This window comes from Furipterus horrens, unplaced genomic scaffold (genome assembly GCF_987537825.1).
Source record: "Furipterus horrens unplaced genomic scaffold, mFurHor1.1.pri manual_scaffold_8, whole genome shotgun sequence".
NCBI classification, from domain to species: domain Eukaryota; kingdom Metazoa; phylum Chordata; class Mammalia; order Chiroptera; family Furipteridae; genus Furipterus; species Furipterus horrens.
In genome coordinates this window covers 80,644,495-80,670,107 of record NW_028327178.1, presented here as the reverse complement: position 1 = coordinate 80,670,107, position 25,613 = coordinate 80,644,495, and the positions used below count along the sequence as shown (strand labels likewise).

Genomic DNA, 25,613 nt, shown 5'->3' with positions numbered 1-25,613 from the left:
AAATGAATGTAGACTGAAGGGGGACAAAATAAAGAAAGAGATTTAATAAAGTTGAAGGTGCGTAGGGCAGAGAAAGGAGAGGGTGAGAAAGGGAGAGAACTTAAAATTATAAAATTAACTGAGAATAGGATGCAGGGGAGAATGCTAAGGGGAGAGAAGGGAGGGAAGGGGAGGGGAGAAAAGGAGTGAGAATAAGAAGGGACTGATGGTAGGGGTAGTTAGAGAGAGAGTGAGAGATAAAAGAATGAGGATTTTAACTCAATTCAACTTTTATGCATAGTCTCTGGGTATTTTTGGTTGGTTTGTTTTTTGATTTTTCCTTGCTTCCTTCCTGAGTCTGCTCCTATTCAAAATTCCATTTCATTTCAAATCTTTTCTGGTTGGTTGGCTGGCTGTGGGAGGGTTCTGCTTGATTCTGGGGTTGCTAGTCTTTTTTTCGTGGGCCTACCGCCGCTCTGCTGTGAGCTGCCTTTAGTAGTCCCCTCCTGAGGCAGCCTCAGCCCTCCTCAGGCTTGTCCAGCTACTCCTTCCCTCTGTCAGTCCAGCCTGTGCCTGCCAGCACTCCCCGCCCTGCCTCCGGTCCTATCTCTATTCCCAGGCTACAGCTTCTGCTCTCTTCCCTGTCTATATGCCTGCGCACCCTATCTCTCTCCCTGTCTCGAGATCGTCCTTTTTTTGTTCTGCAGGACTCTGGCACAGTCAGTCAAAGTGCCGGGCCCAGTGGCCCTTTCCTGCCCAGGGCCTTTCCCCTAGTCTGGAGCTGTGCAGTGGCTTTCCTGCCTGTGCTCTTCTCCTTGCTCCAAAACTTTCTCTATTCCGAGCTACTGCTTCCGCTGGCTTCCCTGTCTATGGGCCTGCGCGCTCTATCTTTCTTCCCGCCACAGCACCGTCCCTTTGTTCTGTGGGACTCTAGTGTGGTCGGTCAGCGCAGCACTCTCCTTCCCCGGAGCTCTCTGCCGGTCTGGAGCTCCGCAGCAGCCCTTCCCTGCGGGCCCTTCTCCTTGCCCTAAAACCGTCTCCCCTCCAGAACCTCCGCCTCCGCTCTCTTCCCTACTTACACACCCTGCACGTCCTATTTCTCTCTTAGCCCCAAACCTGCCTTTTGTTCTGTGGGATTCTAGCGCGACTAAAGAGCAAACACTGATTTCAAGAACACAGTTCTCCCCCGGTTCGGAGTTCCGCAGCAGCTTTTCTGTGCGGCCCGTCTCCTTGCCCCAAAACTGCTCCTTTGTTCTGTAGGGCCCTAGCGCAAGTGCTGGGCGCGCCCGGGATGCCGAGCTTTCCGTCGGAGGTTGCAGCTGAGGATGTTTCTCTCTAGACTCAGGTCACACAGTTTCTCCCAGTCCTGGTTGTTCACTGTTCTCTCCCTCCTCTGGCTTTTTCGGCCAAATCCTCTCCCTAGCTCCCTACAAGAATTCACTCCCGGCTAGTGCGCTCTCCAGCTTGATACTGCAAACGCACGGAGTCTCAGAATGAGTCAGCCTGCAGTTTGTGATAAACCCCTCCACCCCCCTCCACGCTGCTCCCACGATCTCCTTCCCGTTCACGTTATCAGATATTCATACTCACTCAGTCATTCCTTCCCGCATTTGTTCCTCCTGGATTGTCTCCTTAACAGGAGCCAGCTGAGAACACTGTTCCTACTCCGTGGCCATCTTGGTCCCCTCCCTAATTCACTGGTTTTCTAATGTTCGCCAAGTTGTGCAACCAGCACTAGAATCACTTTTAGAGCATTTTTATCACTCTATAAAGAAACCATATACCCGTTAGCAATTAAAACTCCCCATTTTACCCCAGCACCCCCCACTTCCTAACCACCAGTCCTAGACAACCACCAGTCTATGTTCTGCCTATCGATTTGCCTATTCTGGACATTTCATCTACATGGAATTATATAATATGTTATTCTTTGTAACTGGTCTCTTTCACTTAGCGTAATGTTTTCGAGGTTCATCCATGTTGTAGAATTCATCATAGTACTTTACTTTTTAATTGCCAACCAATATGCCATTGTATGGTTATATTATATTTTGTTTATCATTTCATCAGTTTGTTACGGAAACGGGGGAGTCCAAAAACAAACCCCAGAGTTTGCGGCTGGGAGATAGGGAGCAGGAAGCAGCTTTCAGGATGCCCTTGCATGCCTGGGGCTAGTGGCTGGAAACATTTGTTGCAAAGATCGGCTTTACTTCCAACACTCAGGTCTGGGAGGGATCTTGGACTGTGGGCTGGTACGGAAGAAGCAGACAGAGCCTACGTAGGGTTCTGTGAATGGTCAGGACGGTTTGCAACACCCACTGCGTGAGAGGACGCAGGGAGAGAGGGGAGGCAGGGAGGAAGAGGGAAGCAGCTGCGGACATTTTGGGCTGGCTCTGGCTCTAGGAGGCTCTCTCTCTCTCAGGCTCTTCCTCTGGCCCTCACGCCCTCACTCTCGGGCTCTTGTGGGCTCCCTCCATGTGACTTGGAGAAGGGGTCTCCAGGCTGCTTAAAGAAGAAACTCTGGCCAGGCAGTTTTGAGAAGGAGAGAAGATCCATGCGGTTTACAGGAAGAAGGCCGTTTACAAGGAGGCTGAGAATCCAGGCCGTCCTGCGTTGAGAGCTGGAGGGCACCACAGCACAGAAAGGACCTCCCCAATCAGAACTGAGTGATTGGCAGGTACTGGGTAAAGCTGAACTGTACCTAGGAAGTAGGGAAACGGTGTTTCTGACTTTCTTAAGACTGGCCAGGTCTGGGAGGGGGAGGCAGGACTATGTGTAAATAAACAATTCTTTTACTTTTCACCAAACTCTGGTATTGAGAGTTATAATTCTGGCGGCGAGCAATCGGGCCCCTAACTAAACAGCCCGTGGGTTCTCTTTCAATCGTAGCAGCCCAAGGGTTCTGTTACAAGTTGAACATTTAGGTGAATTTTTAGCTATTATGAACAATGCTACTGTGAACATTTGTATAGGTTTTTGAGTGGACATATGGGTTAATTTCTCATAAGTACATATCTAAGAATGGAATTTCTACATAATCTTGTGCCTCCGTGTTTAGCATATTGAGGAACTTCCAGCCTCTTTTCCAAAGTGACTGCATATTTTATATTCCCACCAGAAGTATATGATGGTTCCATTTTCTCCACATTCTTGCCAGTTTTTTATTATCTGTCAGTTTGATTATAGACATCCTAGTAGGTATAAAGTGGTATTTCATTGTGGTTTTGATTCCCATTTTCCTGAAGGCTAATGGCATCTATTCAGATACTTGTTGGTCATTTGTATATCTTCTTTGGAGAAATGTCTGTTCAAATTCTTTGCCCATATTTTAATTGGTGTGTCTTTTTATTATTGACTTGTAGCAGTTCTTTACATATTTTAGTTACAGGCTCCTTATCAGATACAGTATTTCCTCACTTATTGCGAGTATTACGTTCTAGACACCCCCCTCCCCGCAATAGGTGAAAATCCGCGAAATAGGAACCTTACATTTATTTTAGTATTTATATATATTTTAAGGCTTTATAAATCCTTCCTACACACTTATAAACCGTTCCCAGTCCCTTATTAACCTTTTCCACACTTTTATAAACACTACTTATGTTCTTAAACATATTCTACACTCTTAAACCTATGTAACTTTAACAACATACGTATACAGTACTGCAAAATCCCGCAATATAGCAAAAAATCCACGATAAATAATTAAATATAATATTTTTTAAAATCCCACAATACAGCGAGGCCATGATAAGTGAACCATGATATAGAAAGGGACTACTGTATATGATTTACAAACATTTTCTCTTCTATGAATTGTCTTTTCACTTTCTTGATTTTATCTTTTGATAGACAAAAGTTTTTTATTTTGATGATGCCTATTTTATCTGGTTTTGTTGTTGTTGTTCTCTGGTGTTATATTGAAGAAACCATTGCCTAATCCAGGACCATTAAGCTTTATACCTATATTTTTTCTAATTTTAGTTTTACATTTAGGTTTTGGATCCATTTTGAGTTACTTTTGTATGTGATGTGAGGTCAGGGTCCGACTTTATTCTTTTGCATGTGGAGATCCAGTTGGCCCAGTATTGTTTGTTGAAAAGACTATTCTATTCCCATTTAATTGTCATAGTACTCTTGTCAAAAATCAGTTGACAGTAAATGTGAGGGTTTATTTCTCAATTCTCAATTCTATTTCTATATATCCTTATGCCAGTACCACACTGTCTTGATCACTGTGGCTTTGTAGTAAATTTTAAATCATCCTCTTCTTTTAACAGAACTATTTCATTTTCTTCCCAGCAGAATGTTTTAAACTAGTCAATGTAAACATCATTTTGAAGTGTTTTTAAACAACTGATTTTTAATGAAATAATTAAATACAAAAGTTTTTCTGCCAAAGGTTTTTTCTAGGGTGTTACATTAAATTAAAGCCTTTCACAAATTTATCAACTCTATAATTATTTAAACCAATCTATGAAGAGAAGAACAATCCTCATTAGAGTCAAGATCTTCACATTAATGGAAAAGCTGCAGTGAGTTAGCAGTATTTGCACAGTATGACGAGGGATGCTCATGGGTCTCACTAACTGCTGTTAAAATCCTTTACTTTAGGTTGTGGAGTTGATTATGGCTTAAAGTTCAACACCCTTTGCTTATCCATCCAGCATTCTAAAGTCTAAACCTCATCTACCCTACCAGGGTTCCCAAGGGTTAACAGGAATTGTCTGTGGTTTACACAGACAAGCGTAAAGTATCCTCCCATCCTCAGTCCTCTTGGCAGAATCTTCCTGATACTTCCAGACTGCGCTTGAATGTTTCCCTTCCTTGGGGATCTCCCTCCCCTCAGTTTAGCTTGTTACTTTCCCGTGTTAATTAGGCATGCCCTTTCTTGGCATCTACAGCCCCAGTGCATATCTTTATTGTAGCACTTATACCCATCATCCTTTAGCTCCCGAGCCTCTCCCTCTGACCTCAGCTGAGTCTCTCAGCAGCAGAGCAGTTTTCTTGGCACACCCAGTGCTCCACATAGTACTTGAATGTAGTAGGTACACAATTAGCGTGAGTTGGATGACCCTGGTTGTATTATTACTATTAGAGGAACACCCAGCTTTAGACAAAATGAAAAAAATGTAACCATTTCCTGTTCACACTGGTCCCTGTAACTCTTCTACTCAGATCATTTTCAGGGTCAGAAAGAGTACAATCCCTACTTGGTAGAATGCCTCACTTACATGGAAATACTTCGGTTTGCTGCCAGCCTGCTCCCTCAGTAACAGCTCATCATCAGTGTGATATTTAATTTATGTTATATGACTAACATGTAATTCCCAGACAAAGATGTGCAGCCCAAACTTGTTTAACAACGTTGACATTTCTAAGGAATCTTTTATTTTCTCTGAGCCCAGGAAAGTTCTTTTGTAGAAAAACTGTGTTTTGAGAGGTGAGCTGAGAAAAAGTGAGACTTCCTTCAATGCATGGGAAGGGGTTTTAATGATAGAAGTCAGCAGAGTAGAAGGGTGTAGTGCAGCTGTGTCGGGAAAAGCGGTCCCGGGAGCACACACTTGAGCAGACCAAAAGGGAAGACTGGGAGCGGGGGCATTATGACAGGTCGGGTAGGCGGGCTAGTGTTGAGGAGAACCCTGAGAAGAATTGATGTTTAACTTCTTGTAGAACCTTAGCGGTGGGAGAGTTAGAGAGTGATCTGCCACTGGGAGAAGATGAAAACAACATAGTAAACCAGAGAGAAGCACATTGCGAGTAAGAAAAGAGGGATGAACAGAGCCATGCTTGCGATGACAGGAAGCGCAGTGTGCGTGCCCTAGCCTGGGAGGCACCGCTTTGAAACTCACAGCCCGCTCCAGGGTCTACTGCCATCTCTAGGACTCCCATTAAGAGACCCGAAGTATTGCAGTGTCCAGTATTATCTTTTCTTTTCTTTCTTTTTTGTTAAGGATTTTTAATTAAATAATTTTTATTGTTTATTTATTTTATTGAATGTATTGGGATGACATTGATTAATAAAATTATATAGGTTTCAGGGTCCTGTATTTTCAAGTAACAAGTGGAAAAGTCTGGTACTGTAACACGGGTCCCCAAAATTCCCCACAGCCCATGGTTTGGGGAATGGGGGATGGGACTCAATGGAGCACAACCATTTATTCTGAGCGAAGCCTTTGCATATCTATGGCCATAGTTTTGCATAGCTTAGTTATGCAAATGACTATGACCAAACATTAGCCAAGGAGATGGGAGGGGCTTTGGCCATAGAATGGCGATGAAAAGAGCTGATGGACCTGCAAGAGATTCTGTGAATGGCTAGGACCGCTCAACCCTGCCCATTGCATCACAGTCCGTGGTCAGGGATTTAAAAATAAGGTGGCAGCCATTTGCAGAGGTAGAGGGAGCTGCGCTGTCTGAAAGAAGAAGGCCATGCATCCTAGGCTAGTAAGAAAGCTGACATATTACTACTTTGATTGTGCCTGCTCCAGCTGACTCAGAAGCTGCCAAGGACTCTTTGTTCAAACTTGTGCCTTTCCTGGACTTCACCATGATCCAGTGCAACATGACACATGTATTCCTGGACTATTATAGGAGGCTGATGACATCGTACCCCAGATCCTGAAGGAGACAGCTGACAGATAAGGGATGGGGTACTTCTGGGCATGTTTTTGGCTTATGGCCTTTTGGGGAGCAAGGGAAGTGCTGGGTCCCATGGGAGAAAAGGGCTCTGAAGCAGGAGTGCTCACAGCCCCACTTCCCTGAGATTGGAATATTGTAAATAAAGACCTGTTTTTCTCCACACTAATTGTTGAATCTTAGACCAAGGCGCCACGTGAGCGAACCCCACTTTGCTTGGTAACAATCCCCTGTGGATCTCCGGTGAAACAAAGGAAGAGAGAGTAGCAATGAAGAGAGAAGGGGTAACCATGACTGGAAGCATCTTCAGCTTCAGTCAAGTGTGAGAGCTGAGTGGTACGTGGAAAATGTTTGCATTTGGAAGGTGGTAGTAGAACAGTGAAGAAAGGTGGGTCTGTGTAATGGATATCTAGGAAACTGGGAGACTTGTGATAATGAAACATGAGATGCTTTGGTGGAGCCTCAGGGGATGGTGAATTCTCAGCACTCAAGGAAAAGAAAGATTCACCATTCGAGGGAGAGGGGTTTTCCTGGCATGATGGAGCAGCGTCTGCTCCTGGGGCTGGCGGGGACTGGCAGGCTCCAGCTTCAGTCCTCAACTGTGTACATCAGATCTGACGCTTCTCCATAGACTATAAGAGCTTCAATCCATTGGTTTCTTACTCTGTCCTTTTCCGTTCCTGGTATTTCCTTGATATTTTCATTTCTTTTGAACTCAGCTACCTATTTAAGTATGTTTATTCTTTTATCTAGATTCTTTGGTTTTAGCAGGAAAGTCTTTTATTTCAGTCTACTAGATTCAACTTCTAGAGATGTATTCTTTTTACTACAAGCCTATATTTTTAATATATCAATATTTAATATATTTAAAATAGGATGGTGCACTTCTTACTCCATACTTCACAGGTTGGTAATGTGGTCTGAGTTTTCAAAGTGTATAATATCTGTATCTATATCTATACCTATACCTATAATCAGTTATATTTTCACCTTGAGCCACTAGTAGTTAAAGAATCTCAAGGTGAGGTCCACAAAGCCCCCACCACCCATGATTTTTTAAATAGAGGAAGGAAATGCTGTAATACAGCTTTTAAGGTATTTTGAATATCTATGGCTGGTAACTAGTTTCTTAATTATGCAGATAGCTGTGGCCACTGCCTAGCACCAGGGAAATGGGAGGAACTTTGACCATAGAATGATGCTGGAGAGCTCACGGGGCCTGCGTGAGATTTCTGCCAATGGTCACAGCTGGTCACCATACCCACTGGTCACAGGCCAACATTAGGATTTAAACAAAAGGTGGCAGCCATTTGGTGCATTGAGCCACGTGGTTTGAAAGACTGCGGGGGGACTCCAACAGCCTGCCATGAGGTCAGGTGTGTAAGAAGGTGCCACACAGTTCTGGATTAAGAGCATGGAGAACACTGCGACACGGGCGGGATCTCCCCAACCAGGCACCGGTGGATGGGAGCTACCGGGAACACGGAACTGTGACTGAGAGAGCTGAGCTGTGGACTTCCGCTTTTCTGAAAGACGGTACCTCTGACTGGTGTATGCTGAAACTGGCCTGGTTCGGTAGGGGGAAGCAGGACTGTGTGTTTTGGGGTGTTTTAAAAGGAGTGAGACTTAATGGCAGAAACCCACCATTATTCTGAATCTATAAAACTTTTAAATAACCCCCGTTTCCTTTGCCTCCAAACTTTTGTATTGGGAGTCATGCTTCTTGGTGGCAGGCAATCAGACCCAACAGCTGTTCCAGAGCATCGTAGGCTGGGGTTCTGTAACAGTCCTGTTATAAGTAGAACAATGTGCTTACTTGAGGGTTAAAGAAGATGAAAGCTTTACAACCACCTATTAGGTCATTTATATTTAGGTTGCCTTATAATTCTTACTTAGAAAAATTATTCTGAAGATTATAGTTACAGTTCACAACATGATAAAGAATACTTCTCCATTACTTGTAAAATATTATTTTCAAAGTTAGCAAATTAGAAAATCAAGCTTTAATTGTAATTTATGTTCTGAGACTTTGGAAGAAGGATATTAACACAAATATTTAAAAGAAAAAAATTAATCATATTTGAAGTTCTTGAATGTTTTCATCAAGCGATGGTGTTTCTTTTTAAATTTAAGCCTTCAAAAGGATTTTTCTTTTGTTTTTGAAATTATTAGAAATTTTAAATACATACAATAGAATCATATATTGAACCCCCACCAATCCATCATCCAAGGTCATGTGTTTAACATATGGCCAATATTATTTTATTTTCTATTCCCACCCTCCCCCATGTTGTTTTAAAGTAAATCCTGGACATATATTATTTTACATACAAAAAATTGAATATATATAGCTCTGAAATATAAGGGTTTTTTTAATAATCAAAAAGTTCCACTAAGAAAGAAAAATTCTTGATGTCATCAGGTATTAGTCTATTTTCAGAATTTATTTTTAATATATCTCTCTTGTTATCTTTTAATCCTCACCCAAGAATATATTAATTGATTTTTAGAGAGCAGGGGGAGAAAGAAACTGCCATCCGTTGCTTCCCATACATGCCTGGACCGGGAATTGAACCCAAAACCTTCTCGTGTGTAGGATGAAACTGAGCCACCCGGCCAGGGCTGAATATATCACTTTAATCCTTTCATAATTGGATTGTTGAAACCAGGTTCTAGACAAGGTTGGTCCGTATATTTATTGCATTTGGTTAATTCTCTTTACCTTAGATCAACAATTTTCAACCCTTTTTCATCTCATGGCACACATAAACTAATTGCTGAAATTCTGCAGCACACCAAAAAAAATTTTTTTGCCCATCTGACAAAAATAAATATAATTATTATTCATTCGTACCAGATGGCTATTGTTGTGTTGGCTGTTGTCATTTTTTAATTTGACAGTCTAAGGGAAAAGAGGTCAGTGCCCCTGAATAAATAGTCAGGTACTGCATGTTTAAAAATTCTTGAGGCACACCAGCATGCTTGTGGTACACAGGTTGAAAATCACTGCTTTAGATGAATATCTCTTTGAACCTGTGGGAACGCCCCTCCGGATTTTTTTTCTTTCTTTTTTTTTTTTTCTTGCTGTTTACTGATTGAAGAAACTGGGTCAAGTGTCCTCTGGAATTTCCCACATTTGGGGTTTGGCTGGCTGCATCTGCATGGTGGTATTAACATATTCTTTCAGCCCCTGTATTTCCTGTAAACTGGTAGTTAGATCCACAGGCTTGATGAGGTCAGGCCTCTTGTTTCTTGTGCAAGAATACTTTGTGGTAGATGGGGTGTATTTCCTGTTGCATCTCATTGGGCAGCACACGATGTCTGGTTAACTCTCTTAATTTTATATTAATAGTGTATATCTGATGAAAATGAAGTTTCTGCGTTGCAATGTTTTTATTAATCAGTATTTTAGATTTGTTTACTTGATATTTATATGTTATTAGTAAATACTTAGTAAGCAAAACAAAATTTAAAAGATCCCTTTACATATTCTTTTAAACTTTGCCTCACTTAGGAAGTTAAGAATATCAAGGTAGTGTTTGGAAATAATAAAACCTGAGTCATAGCGTACATGTTTTTTTGTTTTTTTAATCTGAGTCAATGTGGGATTTGATTTAGTATCTTAATTAAGATCACAAGTCATTGCATACATATAACTTTAATTTTTACTTGTCAAAAAGCCATACATTTTATGTGCACTCTAAGGACTTATGGAAGATACAAAACTAAAAGTATATGGTGATTTTTTTTTTTTCTGTGAAAAGATAGATTAACAGGCAATTGAGAGAGAGAGAGAAAAGAAAACAAAGAAAGCATGAGACCTGTTCTTTGAAAACCTCCAGAGGTATAATAATAAAATTGAGCTAATATGCATTGGCTTTCTTAAATCGCCCTGGGAGTTTGGGCCTTGAGTGCCTTAGAAATTAGCTTTCTTGCTATGCCTCTTCATTGTTGCTATAGCACTCCTGCTAAAGGCCTGTTTGTGTCTGAGGAACTAGGGTAATTCCTCTTATATTCATTACTGAGCTTACACCTTGTTTTGGTCTTACAAAAACTCTGTACAGTACTGCCATTTCTCTAGCCAAGACTCTTGCTACTAATTTTCTTATTATTTTACCAGTAAGTCAACAAAGTAAGAATTAGAGCAGTGACTTCCAAACCTGAATTGTACATCATAATCCCCCTGAGCTCTTTAAAAAGAATGCAGTTCTCTGGCACTCACCCCAGATCTACATGAGATTCTCGGGTATTGGGGATATAAGAATCTGTACAGTTATAAAAGACCACAGCTTTGGAGATTCAAGTTCCCCACATTTTTTAGATATGGGCAATGGACTCATGATGGGGAATTGGAAGGACTCTATACTAGTAGATGGTTACTTGAACTTCATAGTGGTTTATTAAATAACTGGAAGAGACAGTTGGATTAATGATGAAGTTTGGGAATATTTATTATTTTCATCTGTGACTTGTGTGAATGCATTAAAAATTGGAAAAAGACTTTGACCTTAGTACCTTATAAAATGGGATACAAATCCCCAAAAAAGGTGACAGTATTGAGAGGAATGTTTGTTATTAGACAAATGTGGAATATAAAATATAGAACAGAAAAGAGACTACATATGCAACAGAAGAGAAAGCAGTAACTGGCTTGTCATGAAGGACAGAGCCACTATAAGGTACTACGTAAACCCAAATCTATAATCTGGTACCTATTGAGAAAGCCGGCACAGGAGTGTGGCGTGAGAAAAATGCAGTGATCTTCCTATAATTTAATAGGTCTCCTGAAGATTCCATGCTGTGTTCTGCTTCTCATCTTTACAAAGTTCCTAGAACAGATGTTTGCCTTTTTGTGCCCTCTTTCTGATCCTCATTCACTTTTCTACCATGAAGCTACCTCAAAAATGCTATCAACTACCTCTTTAATATCAACTCTTAGAATTTTGTTATATTTTTGCCTTTGATCTTTAAACTCTCTTTTTCCCAGACTTAAAAGACTTTACACACTTGATTATTCCTTTTCCCTCCTGACTGCTCCTTGTGTGCTCCTCTTTCTCAGCTGACTCTCCAGTATTGATTCTGCCTTAGTCTTCTTCATTTCTCAGTTGACATGCTCCACATGGAATTTTTTGCTCTTTGGCCAGAGTTGTCAAAGTGTACATATATCTCTAGGCTTCACTTCTCCTTTGAACTCCACACCTTATTTCCACTTCCTTCCCAGACAGCTTCACCCAGATACTTCATAGATCCTTCTGTCTGAAGATTAATTTTATCTTACCAATTCTCCCACCCTCTCTGTCCCTTAGCAAGCCACCATTCACATAGTCATCAAAGATAGAAAAACCACGATTGGAATCCATCATCTCTGCATGTGCTGGTTGTTGACCACCAAACCTGTCTCGCGTTCTCTCTGAAGTGTCCCTTGATGTGTCTCTTTCTCATTAGTCCTATGGCTACCAGTGACCCTCACTTTCTCCCACTTGGCTTACAGTAGCTTCTACCAGTTTCAGCCACTCTGTGCTATTGTGGAAATGCAGGCCCCCTTTGCCACATATTCTGATTTTTTAAGATAAGCTGAAAATATATATTTTCACGTAAACTTTCCCAATCTTTAAAATGTTTTAACTGCTATAATTTAGAAAAGTTTACACAACCACATGCACCTTTGTTGGGCCACTAGTTTGTGATCTTTGATATAAACATAAGGTTAAAAATGTTTTTAGATAAAAGGTTAATGCATTTATTATAAAATTGCAATTGCAAAACAAGGAAAAAAACTTAATAAAGCTACATACCCTCATAGAAATGAACAAATAGATGTAGAAATACAAATTGATTATAGACATCTGAAATAAAGTTTGTCCCTTACTTGCAGTCAAAAATAAAATAAAATACATAAGCAGTGAGCTATATATGACATTTAACCTGTTAGGTAAAGATTGATAGTACTCAGTGTCGGTGTAAATATGGGGAAGTAAACATGACATTATGCTAGTGGGAAGAATGTGAACTAGGGTTATTGTTTTTTCTTTTTCTTTCTTTTTTCCTGGCATGGGATGTGGCAATATTTTATCAATCAAGGTTTCAGCAGGTTCCTTGCAAATTAGCTCCAGCTTAAGAAAATCAAAGTTCAAGGAGAACAGTAAGAAAGGCAATGGAGGCAAGAATCAAAATGAAAAATACTGCCAACTTTCCAAAATTGGAGAGGGATATATTCTCTGGTTTAAGAAAGCCCAACAAATCCCAGCAGAACAAGATTATTTTAAAAGATCTGAAGACTTAAAAGGGCCCTTAAAACCTGCCGGAAGAAAAAAAGCAGATCATCTTTAAAAAATCCGATCAATTAAGAGTAACAGTGGAAACCAAAACACTGGAATAGTTTCTTCAAGGTACTGATAAAAAATTGTCAACATAGAATTTTATATTCTGTGAAATTGTTTTTCAAGATTAAAGGTGGAATAAAGGCATTTCAGACTAAAGAGAGCTGGAAAAGTTTGTTACTTACTAAACTTCATTAAAGAACTTCCAGAGGTTGTTCTCCAGGATGATCCCAAGAAAGAGGTCTGAGAGACAGGCAATTGTGAACAAAGAACATGATAACCATGTGGATATGGCTAATAATTTTTAGGATTTATAAAAATCAAGATAAAACTAAAATCCTGGAAAGCATTAGCAGATATGTGGTGGGGCCATGGTATGTACAGTTGGAGTTAAAAGCATTCTGAGCTTTTGACATTTGCAAGGGGGTAAAATTGTAGACTAACTTGAGACTTCTTAGGTGAATATGCTTGTTAAAAGTTATAGTGCAAGCACTGCAAGAATAGAAAGAGATGATAAAAATTTCAGAGTAGACGAGGGAAAATGGAATGAAGAAAGAAAAAACAAATAGTCACCCAAAAGCTGTCAATAAGAGATTTTAAAAAACATAAAGTGAAACAAATAATAAAATAAATATTAGATATTAATCCAAATTTATTGATCATCACAGTCAAATATTATAAGACTAGATTGTTTAAAAATTTTTCATGTACTAATTAAAAGTCTCTTTCCATGTCTTAAAATGTAAGACCTAAAAAGGTCAAAGTGAAAGGAAGAAAAATGGCATATACTACATAAATACTACTGAAAAGCTAGCTGGAGCAAGTATATTAGCATCAAATCAAAAACCTTTAAGGCAGAGGACATTTCTAAAGATACAGAAGGCCACTGAATATTGATTGAAGGTTTAATTCATTGGAGAGACAATAATTCTAAATCTATATACACATAATACAGTTTCTAATATGCAGAATGTGCAAAAATTAAGTGAAATTGATAAACATACCATCATAAAGGAAGATTTCAACCCATTTTCATTAATTAAATGATCAAGCAGATAAAAAGTTGTAAAAAACTTGAACAAAACTAATAACAAGCTTGAATCAATGGACATATTTTGAACACTGAACTTAACCAGAGAATGCCCATTTTTATTGAAAACATTTATGAAAACTAGACTTCATTAGACTGTTAATGTAAGCATGCCTCAAAAAAATTTAAAGAATATGGTCACACAGCTCATATTCTCTAACCACAATAAAATTTAGTTAGAAATTAATAATAAAAAATACTTTTAGAAATTAAAAAACATATTTGTACATAATATATGGAACTCTTAATTGAAATCAGAATATTTAAAACTGATAACTACAAGAATTGGTACGACATGCCTACACAGGGCAATTTGTAACCTAAAAATGCTTATATTATAAAAGAAGAGTGGCTGGAAATGAATGAGTTAAGAATCTAACTTAAGAAGTTAGGTAAAGAACAAATGAATAAACTCAAGGAATATAGAAGAGAGAAATAAAAGGATATAAAGAAGTTAATTACACAGAAAATATATAGTAGAGAGGATTTTTTAAGTAGCCAAAATGTAGTTCTTTGAAATAAATTTTCGAGAAGAAAAGAAATCAAGATCAAGAAGGGGATGAAGGGAGGTGAAGAAAATAATTAGAAATTGAAATACTAATAGTAAAACAGATGCAATTAAATGCCAATGGAAATTAAAAGACTTAATAAAAACTATCCAGAACAACTTTATGCTAATATATTTCAAAACTTGGGTGACAAGGAAAAATTCATACGAAAGTATAAACAAAATCAAGTTAAAAATAAATAGAAAACCTGAATAGATCCTGTTAAAGAATTTGGACCACTACTTAAGAAAGTATCAGATCCAAATAGTTTACCAGGTGAATTCTCTCAAATTTTAAGAACCCAATAATTACGGTTTTATATACTTGAATAAGAGTTAATACCTTCAACTCATTTTATGAGGTAAGTATAACTTGACACTAAGACAAGGACAATAAAAGGAAAATTACAAGTCAATCTCATTCAAACATAGAAGCAGAAATCCTAAACTAAATATTAGCAAACCAAATTTAACAATGTAGAAAAAAGAATAATAACATTGTGCAAACTTGGTTTAGCATTAGAAAGCTTATTAGTATTTACAACATTAATAAGTTAAAGGAGAGCAATACATATAATTTCACTAGATGCAGAAAAAGCAGCCACCATTCGTAAGAAAAATTTTTAGAAAATTAGAATTGTGATGACAAAAAACCTTAAGCAAATATTGTTCTAAGCGGTGAAATATTAAAAGTGTTCTTTTTATAATCTAGAGCTCCAGAAAGATGCTTACAACAATCTTCAACACTTATTGGAGATTCAGCCCAAACAATAAGACAGAGGAAAAAATTAGAAAGGAAGAAAAGTGTTATTTCTAATTATTAGAATTAATAAGAGAGTTTAATAGGTTTTCCAGCTGCAGGTTCACATACAGAGGTAAATTGCAACAGCAGATAATTGGAAAACATAATTTTTAGGAGCTAACACATACCATGGCAACAATAAAAACTAGGAAGTGTATCTCATAATAAACTTATTAAAGTATGCAAGGACTTTATGTAGAAAAAAAATAAACTTTTTTGAAAGACATTTTAGAATTCTTAAAAATAATTGGGAGATTTACCATAGTAAATGCATAGGAAGTCTCATTATCATAAAGATGTTTTCTCTAAATTGATTCATAGATTCCATGCCTTTCTAATCAAATTCCCAACAGGGATTTTTTCCTGCAACTTGACAGTTTAACACCAAAAGCTATGTAAAAGCATGAAGGCAAAGAATAATTTCAAGTGCTCCTGCTGAAGACTAGAAACAGTGCTGGGGATCAGGAGAGGAGCTTGCACTGTTTGATATTAAGATTTGTTACCAGTAAAGCTCAGGTCATTAGTACATGTGTGTTGACTGATAAATCAATGGAATAAAATAACTCAGGCCTATATGTGACAGAGCTGATACTGCAGATTACTGTGGACCTTCTAGTGAATATTCAATTCAGTAGATTCCTGACTGATACAATACACAAAGTCAATGTTCATAACATTGAGGTTTTTAAAAAAATTAGGCTATAGCCCTGGCTGGTGTGGCTCAGTGCATTGAGTGTTGGCCTGCTAACCAGAAGGTCACCTGTTCGATTCCCAGTCAGAGCACATGCCTAGGTTATGGGTCAGGTCCCCAGTTGAGGGGCGTGCAAGAGGCAGCCAGTCAAAATTTCTCTCCTCTTTCTCCCTCCGTCCCCCTCTCTCTAAAAATAAATTTTAAAAATCTTTTTAAAAATTAGATTGTAAAGCAGCGTTTATATGACTTCATTTTTGTAAAAAGAAATAATTATGTGATTATATATCTTGAGAAGAGATCTGGAGGATATCAAAGATTAAGGTGACAACGTGACTATCTCTCAGTGGTTGGATTGTTGTTGATTTATACTTTCTCCTTATACCTTTTTGTTTTTGTCTAGTTTTTTAGTGCATTAAGTATTGTATACATTAATTAAAAAGAAAACATTTTTCATTTTGAATTTTTTCCTTAACTATTTTAACTTGTTTTTCGAGATGACTTGTAGAATTATTTTTAGCAACTTCCCAACTGTCTCCTTCCTTCACACAAAAAATAATATTTTCATTGTAGATGTGGCATCTTCTTATTTGGCATTCTGGTGTTGTTTTTAAAAAGATGATTTACAAAGGGGAAGGAGTTTAGGGGAGGTCGTCGTCGGCAGCCGTCCGTCTCGAGAGACGATGGTGTATCTTAAGAGTCTATCTGCACCGCCAAGAATGGCTGTGCAGTCCAACTCGGGAGTGACACGGTATCTGTCTCCTCCCGTGTTGAATCGACATCTTGCGATGACGCTGGAGTGTCCTCTCCAGTGAAGCTGAAGCTACAGAGCCTGGGCAGGGTGATATGGAGGGTCTGCTGTTGCCCATGCAGCAGACCCCCCCCTCTCTTCGCAGCTGAAGGGTCCAAGGGAAAGACGGAGTCAATACAGCTTGGCTTCAGGTGCGCCGCAGGAGTTGCCGGTGTTGACTACAACGTCAAACCGCCTTAGGGACTCCGGCTCCGGATTTTCTGTCAGGGTTTACTCCCTTAGCCTTTCCCCTGAAGAGGTATGCCGCAAGGCAGCGGAGGTTTTTTGGAGTCAGAGTTTTCCTTCTCTGATGTGCCCTGACTGGAAGATCGAACCAGCGACACTTAGCTCGCAGGCCGACGCTCAATCCACTGAGCCAAACCAGCCATATGATTTAAATATGGTCCTGACTCATTAGTGGGAAGTGGACTAGATGACTTCTCAACTTCTCAAAGATCTTTCTTACATTGTGATTTCATGATCCTGTTAGAAGAGTCAGTAGTTCATGAAGACTTTCTCATTGTACCAGTTGGAGAACTCAGAGTTGGAATGAATCCTCTGCATGACAGGGTGGCCACAGAGGATATATTTCATCTGGTGTTCCTCATCTTAGGCACAGGAAGTTTGAAAGCTATTGGAGAGGACCCTGCTTAAACAGCCAACAGTTCAAAAAACCTACTACCTTATTTCTTTATTTTTCCTTTTTTGATCCTCACCCAAGGATATGTCCATTGATTTTTTTTTTTAGAAATAATTTATTTATTGTTTTGTTTATTTATTTTTAGAGATGGGGAAAGGAGAAAGAAAGGGAGAGAAATATGACTGTGGTTGCCTCTCACTTGCGCCCCCAACTGGGGACCTGACTCACGTCCGAGTCATGTGCCCTGACTGGGAATCGAACCAGCAACACTTGGCTCACAGGCCGCTGCTCAATCCACTGAGCCACAGCAGCCAGGGCTCTGTCCATTGATTTTTAGTGAGAGAGGAAGGGTGATAGCGAAACATTGATGTGAGAGAGAAACATGATCCATTGTCTCCTGTAGGTGTCCCTTTTGCACAGGATAATGCTCCAACCAACTGACCCACCTGACCAGGGCCCAGCAACCTTATTTAGAACATTTAATTAAAAACCTGTTTCTTTTAAGCACAGTTATTTAAAGATGAGTGAGGGGTTTTGGAGAGAACTTTGGATTTTATAAGTACAGAGTATTGTATTAGTCTCATCATTATGCATGTGCTAGCAGTTATGATTGTGGGAACCATAATTTTGAATATCAGTTCATCTGTGCTTGCCTATAACCTAAGCATGGTTTTTGTATTAATGTTAAGGGCATATTTTCACAAGCAAAAAAGCAGGAAAGTGGTATGGGAAAGAAATCTGAAGTGATAATTTCTGTACTTGTTTTATTCTAATTTTTGTCTTCCCTGAAAAGCTTTCTCCTTTTTTTAAATTATATTTTATTGATTATGCTATATTACAATTGTCCCATTTTGTCTCCCGTCTGAGCCAGGCTGACGGAGTCTCAGATATGGTACCTGCCTGCCAGCTCTGTGGCTTTCTGGGGGGAAGGTCCAGAAGAGGAACAACAGCCTCTGCCCATCTTTCTGTCTGGGAGAAAGTTGTCCCTCAGCTCTCGTCCTGATGCCAGACACTTTAGTTTCTCCCCATATGCTACTGGTGCTTTTCAGGCTGCTACCTGGTGCTGAAGCTCAGAGGGAGTGAGTCTGAGTAAGTCCATGTGTGGGCTCTTTAAGAGGAACTGTTAGAAACCAATAGTTTTTTCCACCAACTCAATCTCTATTGGTTTTTACAGCCAAAAGTTGTGGGGGATTATCTTCTTGGCATTGGAACCCTGTGCTCTGAGACCTGTGTGGGGCTGGAACCCCTTGCTCCTGAGATATCCCTCCTAAATTTTATCTACCTCATGTGGATGTGGGACCAGCCCGTTTCATGTCTCCATGTCTCTGCCATTCCTACTAGTCTGGATGGATGTGGTTTCTTTAGTTCCATAGTTGTTGGACTTCCATTTAATTCTGTTTCTGATGGTTCTGGGTGATGGTTGTTCTGTACTTCAGTTGTAATTTTGTTGTGGTTATGTGAGAAGGTGAGCCATGTTTACCTACACCTCCATCTTGACCTGAAGTCTAGAACTCTCCATGTGGCTGCCATGCAGCCTGACATCTGGATTCTCTCAGATATTGGGTTCAGGCATGTATACCATCCGGATTCCTCCATGACACATGCTCTCTCAAGGCTGTGTCCTTGAAAACGGCTGCTCATTCTTTGTTAACAAACTTTGATGGATTCTACAGATAATAAAATTAATAGCACATGCGTTCAGTGGTATTACTTACAAAGTCAGTGAAGTGACAGGCAGAAGATATTTTTTTCCCCAAGTAAATTTTGCCTGAAGTAATTATTTTGTTTACAGTTTTTGTTTTGTTTGTGTTTTTCAACATGGAGCTAACCAGTTTGCCCCATTTGTTTTGGCATCAAATAGGAATAGCTTTTTTGTGACTCAGAGTCCAGTATGGTCTTTATTTAAGGACACAAAATGTTATCTCAAGGGAACCTTTTTGGAATCTCTGAATGTTTTGGGTAATAACTGAAATTTTTAGCCCAGGACCAAATATTCCACTCAGACAATTGTGGTCTTATACTAGGATCCTGTGTGTGTGTTCTTAAAGTCAAGACAGAAATTTTGTTTTTTGGTTCCCATTGAACAAGCTCCTCTTCTCCAATGCCATTAATCACCAGCAATAGTGAAGGTCACGCTTGGGCCTATATATGTTTCGGCTTCTTCAAAAGTTCTCTCTCACACTTAGCTTTTCTTTATGTTCTAAACTTGTAACCTTTACCCTTGGCCTCCTAATTAAGACAGGTATAACTTTCCTAGTGGACACAGTTTCAAAAGTAGTGAGTTATAACTTCATTTTTCCTGAACGAAATAGTTTTAAAACACTCCATCTTTTAAATACTTTGTGTGTTCCTGGTCTAGTTAGTGTAACATGCAAGACATGTTCAGTACTTGATAGATATCAGCTTCTTCCATCTACCCTCTTATTAAATCTCACCCAGGTCTTCAGATGGAGAATGAGAACTGACTCATGACCTCAGACTGGAAACAGTCATAGTCCAAACTGGCTGGCATGCAGTACTGAGCTGCTTCTAGGTCAGCACATAGTCCTCTGATTGCCACCAAGTAACCTTTCTTAAAACAAGTGTGAGACCACTGTACAACTGCTTAGGTAACCTTACCTTTGCTAAAAATTAAAGTATCTGTAAATTTAAGATTTGATTCTTTGAAATTATTTTTAAAACTAAATCTTCAAATAATCTGTGTTCCACACTTTGAATTGTAATTATAGCTTCAGTCTGAACTTGCATTTTCCTGCAGCAGTTAAAGAAGTCATCAAAATTAATAAATGGCTAGCATTCAGAAAGAACATGCAGGTTAAAAATTTGTATTTAGGCAACTGAGATTAAAAATACATAGATTTAAACCCTGAATTGGGTGGGGGGTCATTCATCATCTTGAAAAGACAAAGAGTTATGGGGAAAATAACAGGCAGAGGGAGATTATTCTACTCTGTAGGAGGTGTAAGAGACATAACCAAATACATTGCACAGTCTTTGGTTTGATCCCAGTCCAGTTCAGGAGGAAAATCAGCAATATACATTTTGGGGATAGTTTGAGAAATTTGAATATGGACTAGTTATTTGATTGAGCAATAATGTCATGCTCAGCTGTGATCACAATATTTTGATGGTGTAGGAGAATCTCCTTATTGTTTGGGAGTCTGTGTTTCCATATTTAGGAGTAATGCGTCGTGATGTCTAATGTTCTTGAAACGGTTTATTAAATATGTATATGAAATATGACTAAATATTATCCATCATTGGGTTTAGATGGTGATTTTCAGAGTGTTCTTGACATTATTTTTCTATTTTCTTGAATGTTTGAAATTTTTCATGATTGTGAATGATGATACTAACAAAGAAGTCACCTCGGGGAGAGAAGTCTTCCTGAACCTGCCTGTGTTTTGGGAGAAGTGCCATGTGGTGAAGGACAGAGCCCACTATGAAGTGGTGCTTACCTGCCAGGCCACTGAGAAGCATTTTCCCAGGCTCCCCGTGAATGGTCCCGTAACAGCCATGGGCAAGGGCCTTCCACCTAACCACAACCTGCCCCTGGCAGCCTTGGGGAAAGCTCACGTCACCTCGGCCATGAGTCCCCTGGAAAACAAGTAAGGCTAGATAGTTTTACAGTAAAATCTCCATGTTGGATATTTGCTCTCAGTGTCGTGGGACTATGAAATAAAACAACTGCAATAAATGACCACTCCCTTAAAAAGTATTACTTATTGGAGTGCAATATGACTTCAAAACTAATCTACTGCCTTGCTTAGCCAGGATGGAATTTGTTCAACTCATATTTGATTTTGTTGCTATTGTTGTTTTCCCTTTCTAGTCATAAAGTCTCTGAGTTTCTAATAAAGCCATTTTGGAGCAGTTTATTTTAGAATAGAAAATAAAAATAGGCAGAACTCTGGTTTGTCCTTATATATATATGAACCTCCCTTTCTTCATTTCATATATATTACTGACTACCCCTCTCCTGTTTCTTTCTTGGAGATTATTGTTCTTTGGCGAATAACTAGGTGAGCCAGAAGAAAGTTAATGTAGTAACAGGTCATTTTGGGCTTCACTGTGGGTTGGGAGATTGTAGAAAGGTAGAGAGAAGCAGCTCTTTGCAAATTATGGAATGTGTAGGCACAGGGACTGGAGACTTTTGGGGCTGCTTCGAGGCCAGGGGAAAAGACGGACGTCTTGTGACATTAGTTGTGCAGGAATATAAATTATTTCTAGAAATACACATACCTGAAGACTGCTGGTAGAGATCCTACTACCACAAAGCCACCCTTTCTCTAACTGCCTAGTCTCTTCTGTCTAAAGACAGTCTTCAGGTTTTAGGAGGACCACAGGAACTAGCAAGAAAACAGGCGTACCTAAATGTGATTTATAAGTGTCTCAAAACCTTGGAATACCATTGTCAAGTACTTTCCAAATGAAAAGATTATCATTCTATGATTTTTCATTTTGCCCCCACCCCACTTATCACCAGCCCCCCAATTCCTACTAACATGAGATCTCTGCACTTAGAACATCCGTGTAGCAACTGAAAGCTGGTGCCCCGAGAAGAAAAGCAAAGGGCATCCTGGATTCTTTGCCAAGTTGCTCTGTTTAGCTTTAGAGAATAGTGGAGTTTTGCTTTAGCCCTGGGTAAGTACAAAATCCCAGTGGCCTGCTGAACTCTGATATCGCTTTCATTAAAAACAAAGATAAGAATATAGTCTTTATCACTGCCCCGTTATCTATGGATAAATGAAATACATCTCCCTAAGGATTTCATTTCAGTATATTTCATCAGTACTGATTTTTCTTTTTTTTTATATCAAAATCAGTTTGCCATAATAACTGCTACAAGTATCTATTGTGTTCAATCTCTCTTTAAGTTTCTCTTTAAACAATAAACTTTTCCTATAGCCAATGGAATTTGTAATAAGCAGGGGTAAATTTTTTTTGCATGTTAAACTTGCCATTTTTCTTGTAGGTGCCACTAGACAAGATTTTCCATTGAAACTAAAACTGGAGGCCAATTTAGGAATGATTCCTTTCATCATAATCCTACCCCGAGGATGGGGAGTATAGGGGAAAACGTTGCAATAAATTCAATTCTAGTAATTCCAGTAATAAATCATTTAGTTAGAATTTGCCTTATAATGCTTTATTTTTCTATAGGGGAAGGTGTCATATTGAGGCTTTATTGTTTAGCTGACCAAGTAGGATTTAGTTATCACTCAAGTGGTATCTCCAGATACCAGACTTCCTGACCACAGAGCTGTAGCTTTCACAGTCAACTTTAGATTTAGCCTCTTCCTAATAATAATATTTATTGCTGGAGATTTTGTACAGGGGAGATTTTTAACATGTCAAGCATGTCATCTGAATCTTAATCATGGAGAGCTCTAAGTGTTAAGTATGATCTGCCAGCAAAGGCAGAATGACTGATATCGCCTTTGTTTTGTTCAGTCTTTTGGAAGACTCACATTGTAAATCAATACTTTAAAATTTTCTATGTATGTTTGTGAATCGCAAATTGTAAAGGACTTCTCTCCTACAATTTTTCTCCCCTCAACAGGAGGACAAATAAACTGTTGTGGAAGTCACTTCTTCACTCTCAGTGACCTGAGGAATGAAGTGTTTGTTTAGAAGCACTCAGAATAATGCATATTTTGACATGTTAAGCAAAGGAAACACGTGACCAAAATGCAGTCTATTTCAGGTGTGTTAGGAAACAATTCGCCTCAGTTAATCTGGAGATTATCCTACCATAGATGGTACTATTATTTCGCAGCCCCCATGACTGAAGCAGCTGTGCTGTCAGAGGTGTGCTTATTTAGACAGAACACGACGTCTGCGGTCACTGCTTCTCTGGATCTTTCTGCAGAAGTGCTGAAAGAATAACAAATTTAAAAGTGGGAACTTCTTTGTGTTCTTTATATACAGGTTATTTAAAAAAAAAAACTCAAGATTTTGAAGAATCTGATGGTCCGGGAGACCACCTCTTACAACTCCTGGCTTCTCCAATTTCATGAATAAAATACTGTCTCTGAGCTTGTTTTGGAACTTGGAGAACCTCACCCTTCTTTGGCAGGCCTTTTACTTCTGGTTCTTCCACCAAGTACTCAACCATGTTAATAGGAACACTTGTATTTAATCTTTTCAGGAAAGTCATCAAACAGAGTAGTTTATACCTGGAAGGGGGCTGGAAGTGAACGAAGGGAGGGAGAAAGGAAGGAACTCAACTTATATTTTCTGTGAATCACCTGGAATTCTGTTGCCACCCTGTAAGATGAATCGTAATATGTCTATTTTCATAGATGGAATATATTCCTTTGGACTAGGCTTCTTTCACTTAACATTGTGTTTGTGAGATTTGTTTCTAATATGGCCTATAGTTGGAGCTCATTCATTTGAGTGTAGTATTTTACCATGTTACTGACTACCCACCCAGCCTTTTTTTTTTTTTTTTAAATTTAAAAAAATTCTGTTGGCGTATATTTGCAGTCGTCCCAGATTGGGACTATTGTGGAAAGTGTTACTATGAACACCTGTGTAGTCACGCTTAAGTTCTGCTGAAGGTAGTCAAGCAGATTTTTAAAGTGGCAGTGCCAATTTTTGCTTCTGTCAGCAGGGTTCGAGACTTCTACTTTGCCTACATTCTTGCCGATACTTGGTGCTCTTGGTCTTTTTAATTGTGTTATTCTCATGAACTGAAGGATTTTCTTTTTCTTTTTCTTTCTTATTTATATTTTCTTTTTGGTCATATTTTTCTTTACCCCATTCTATATAAAGGCTTTACTGTACTTCAATTAGAATGACTTATTTATAGGTGAAATACACACATTTTCAAATAGGTATTAAATGATTCTTTTTGTAAGCTCGTAAGTAATATCAAAAGGTGGCCGAGATCTGTGTGCCAGATCAGCCTGAATTAATGATCCCATATGAAGTGCCTAGTATTTAGGCCTCTTTGTCAGGCCTCCTTATTTATTCCATTTTACAGAGGAAGTGACAAGCCACCTCAGAGACTAGGGACCATCCCAGGTGCTATGGCCAGGCCTCCTAGAAGAGTCGAGATTGTAATGTTTACCCCTTCCCCTCAAGTGAGGCCCTCCATTGATTCTTGTACTCTTTCATTAGCTAAATAATTATTCAATGCATACTGGATGGCAGGCACTGGGTTTGGCCTTTGGGATTCAGTGGCAAACAAGCTTATTTATAACCTAATGATGTCCTCTTTCACTTTACAGGTTATGGCTTTCAAATCACAGCCTATTTCCTCAAGAGAGGGATACGCCTTCGCTGCCTTGCGGGTTCCCAGAATCCTGGTAAGAAGCTGATTTCTTGGGTTGTCAGACATTTTGCACATTTGGCTTGCGCTGGAGAGGGAAGAAAATTAAGGAATGAATATTCTTACCTGCTTCATTGCCTTCATGAAATTGAAGTACTACTAAGTAAGAGTATTTCCAAACCTTTGTGATTATTTCTTTTTCAATTTTCACTGTTTACTGCCTGCCTGAGAACAGTGAGCTGGGTCCCACTACGCTGTGCTTTCCTGCTGCATCTCAGCACTTTCATTGAGCTTCCAGAGTGACTCACAGGCAGTTAAACTCTGAGTCACTTCATCATTGCCTGTGCACACCGAGGCCTGGGATATCGAGCAAGTGTGTGCACGAGAAAATGCTTTCCCAGCCTGAAGGCATCAGAGCCTTTCCTAGGTGTGTGACGAGGCCAGCTTCCTCTTACTTCCCCACGTCAAGATGTCCACTGAGGAAATGATGTCAAACGTACCCAGCCAACAACAATAAAATCAGATGCTAATTATCATTCTTCAAGTTGATCTGAGCATTGGAAAGAAAATCTAGTTCAACTTCCTTGGATGATTTTAGTATATAAACTATGAAACAGGGACTTTAGAAATTAGCTGTATGGAGGTTTGCTCTTGGAATCTTCACAATTATCTACACTTTCTTAACTTTAAATGTTGCTTGAATATATTACTGTCTTAATGAGGCCTTCTACTTTACTCAATTCTCTTAATAAAATAAGCCAGTTAACCTGTATCTGTTAAAATGCAGCCTAGTTACTCTTCATGGTAGAGATTGCTGTTGCCTAAATCTTTATTTAAAC

The 25,613-nt window shown here is 39.2% G+C and overlaps 1 protein-coding gene across 1 annotated transcript in view; it reads left to right on the top strand.

Annotated features, from left to right (window-relative positions):
- Window positions 1-25,613, top strand: part of SLX4IP (SLX4 interacting protein) — a 227,894-nt gene that overhangs the window by 177,422 nt on the left and 24,859 nt on the right. The window contains exon 5 of the mRNA XM_090286051.1: window positions 24,734-24,811. Coding sequence (XP_090142177.1) covers window positions 24,734-24,811 — 78 coding nt within the window. The remainder of the gene's footprint in view (window positions 1-24,733; window positions 24,812-25,613) is intronic.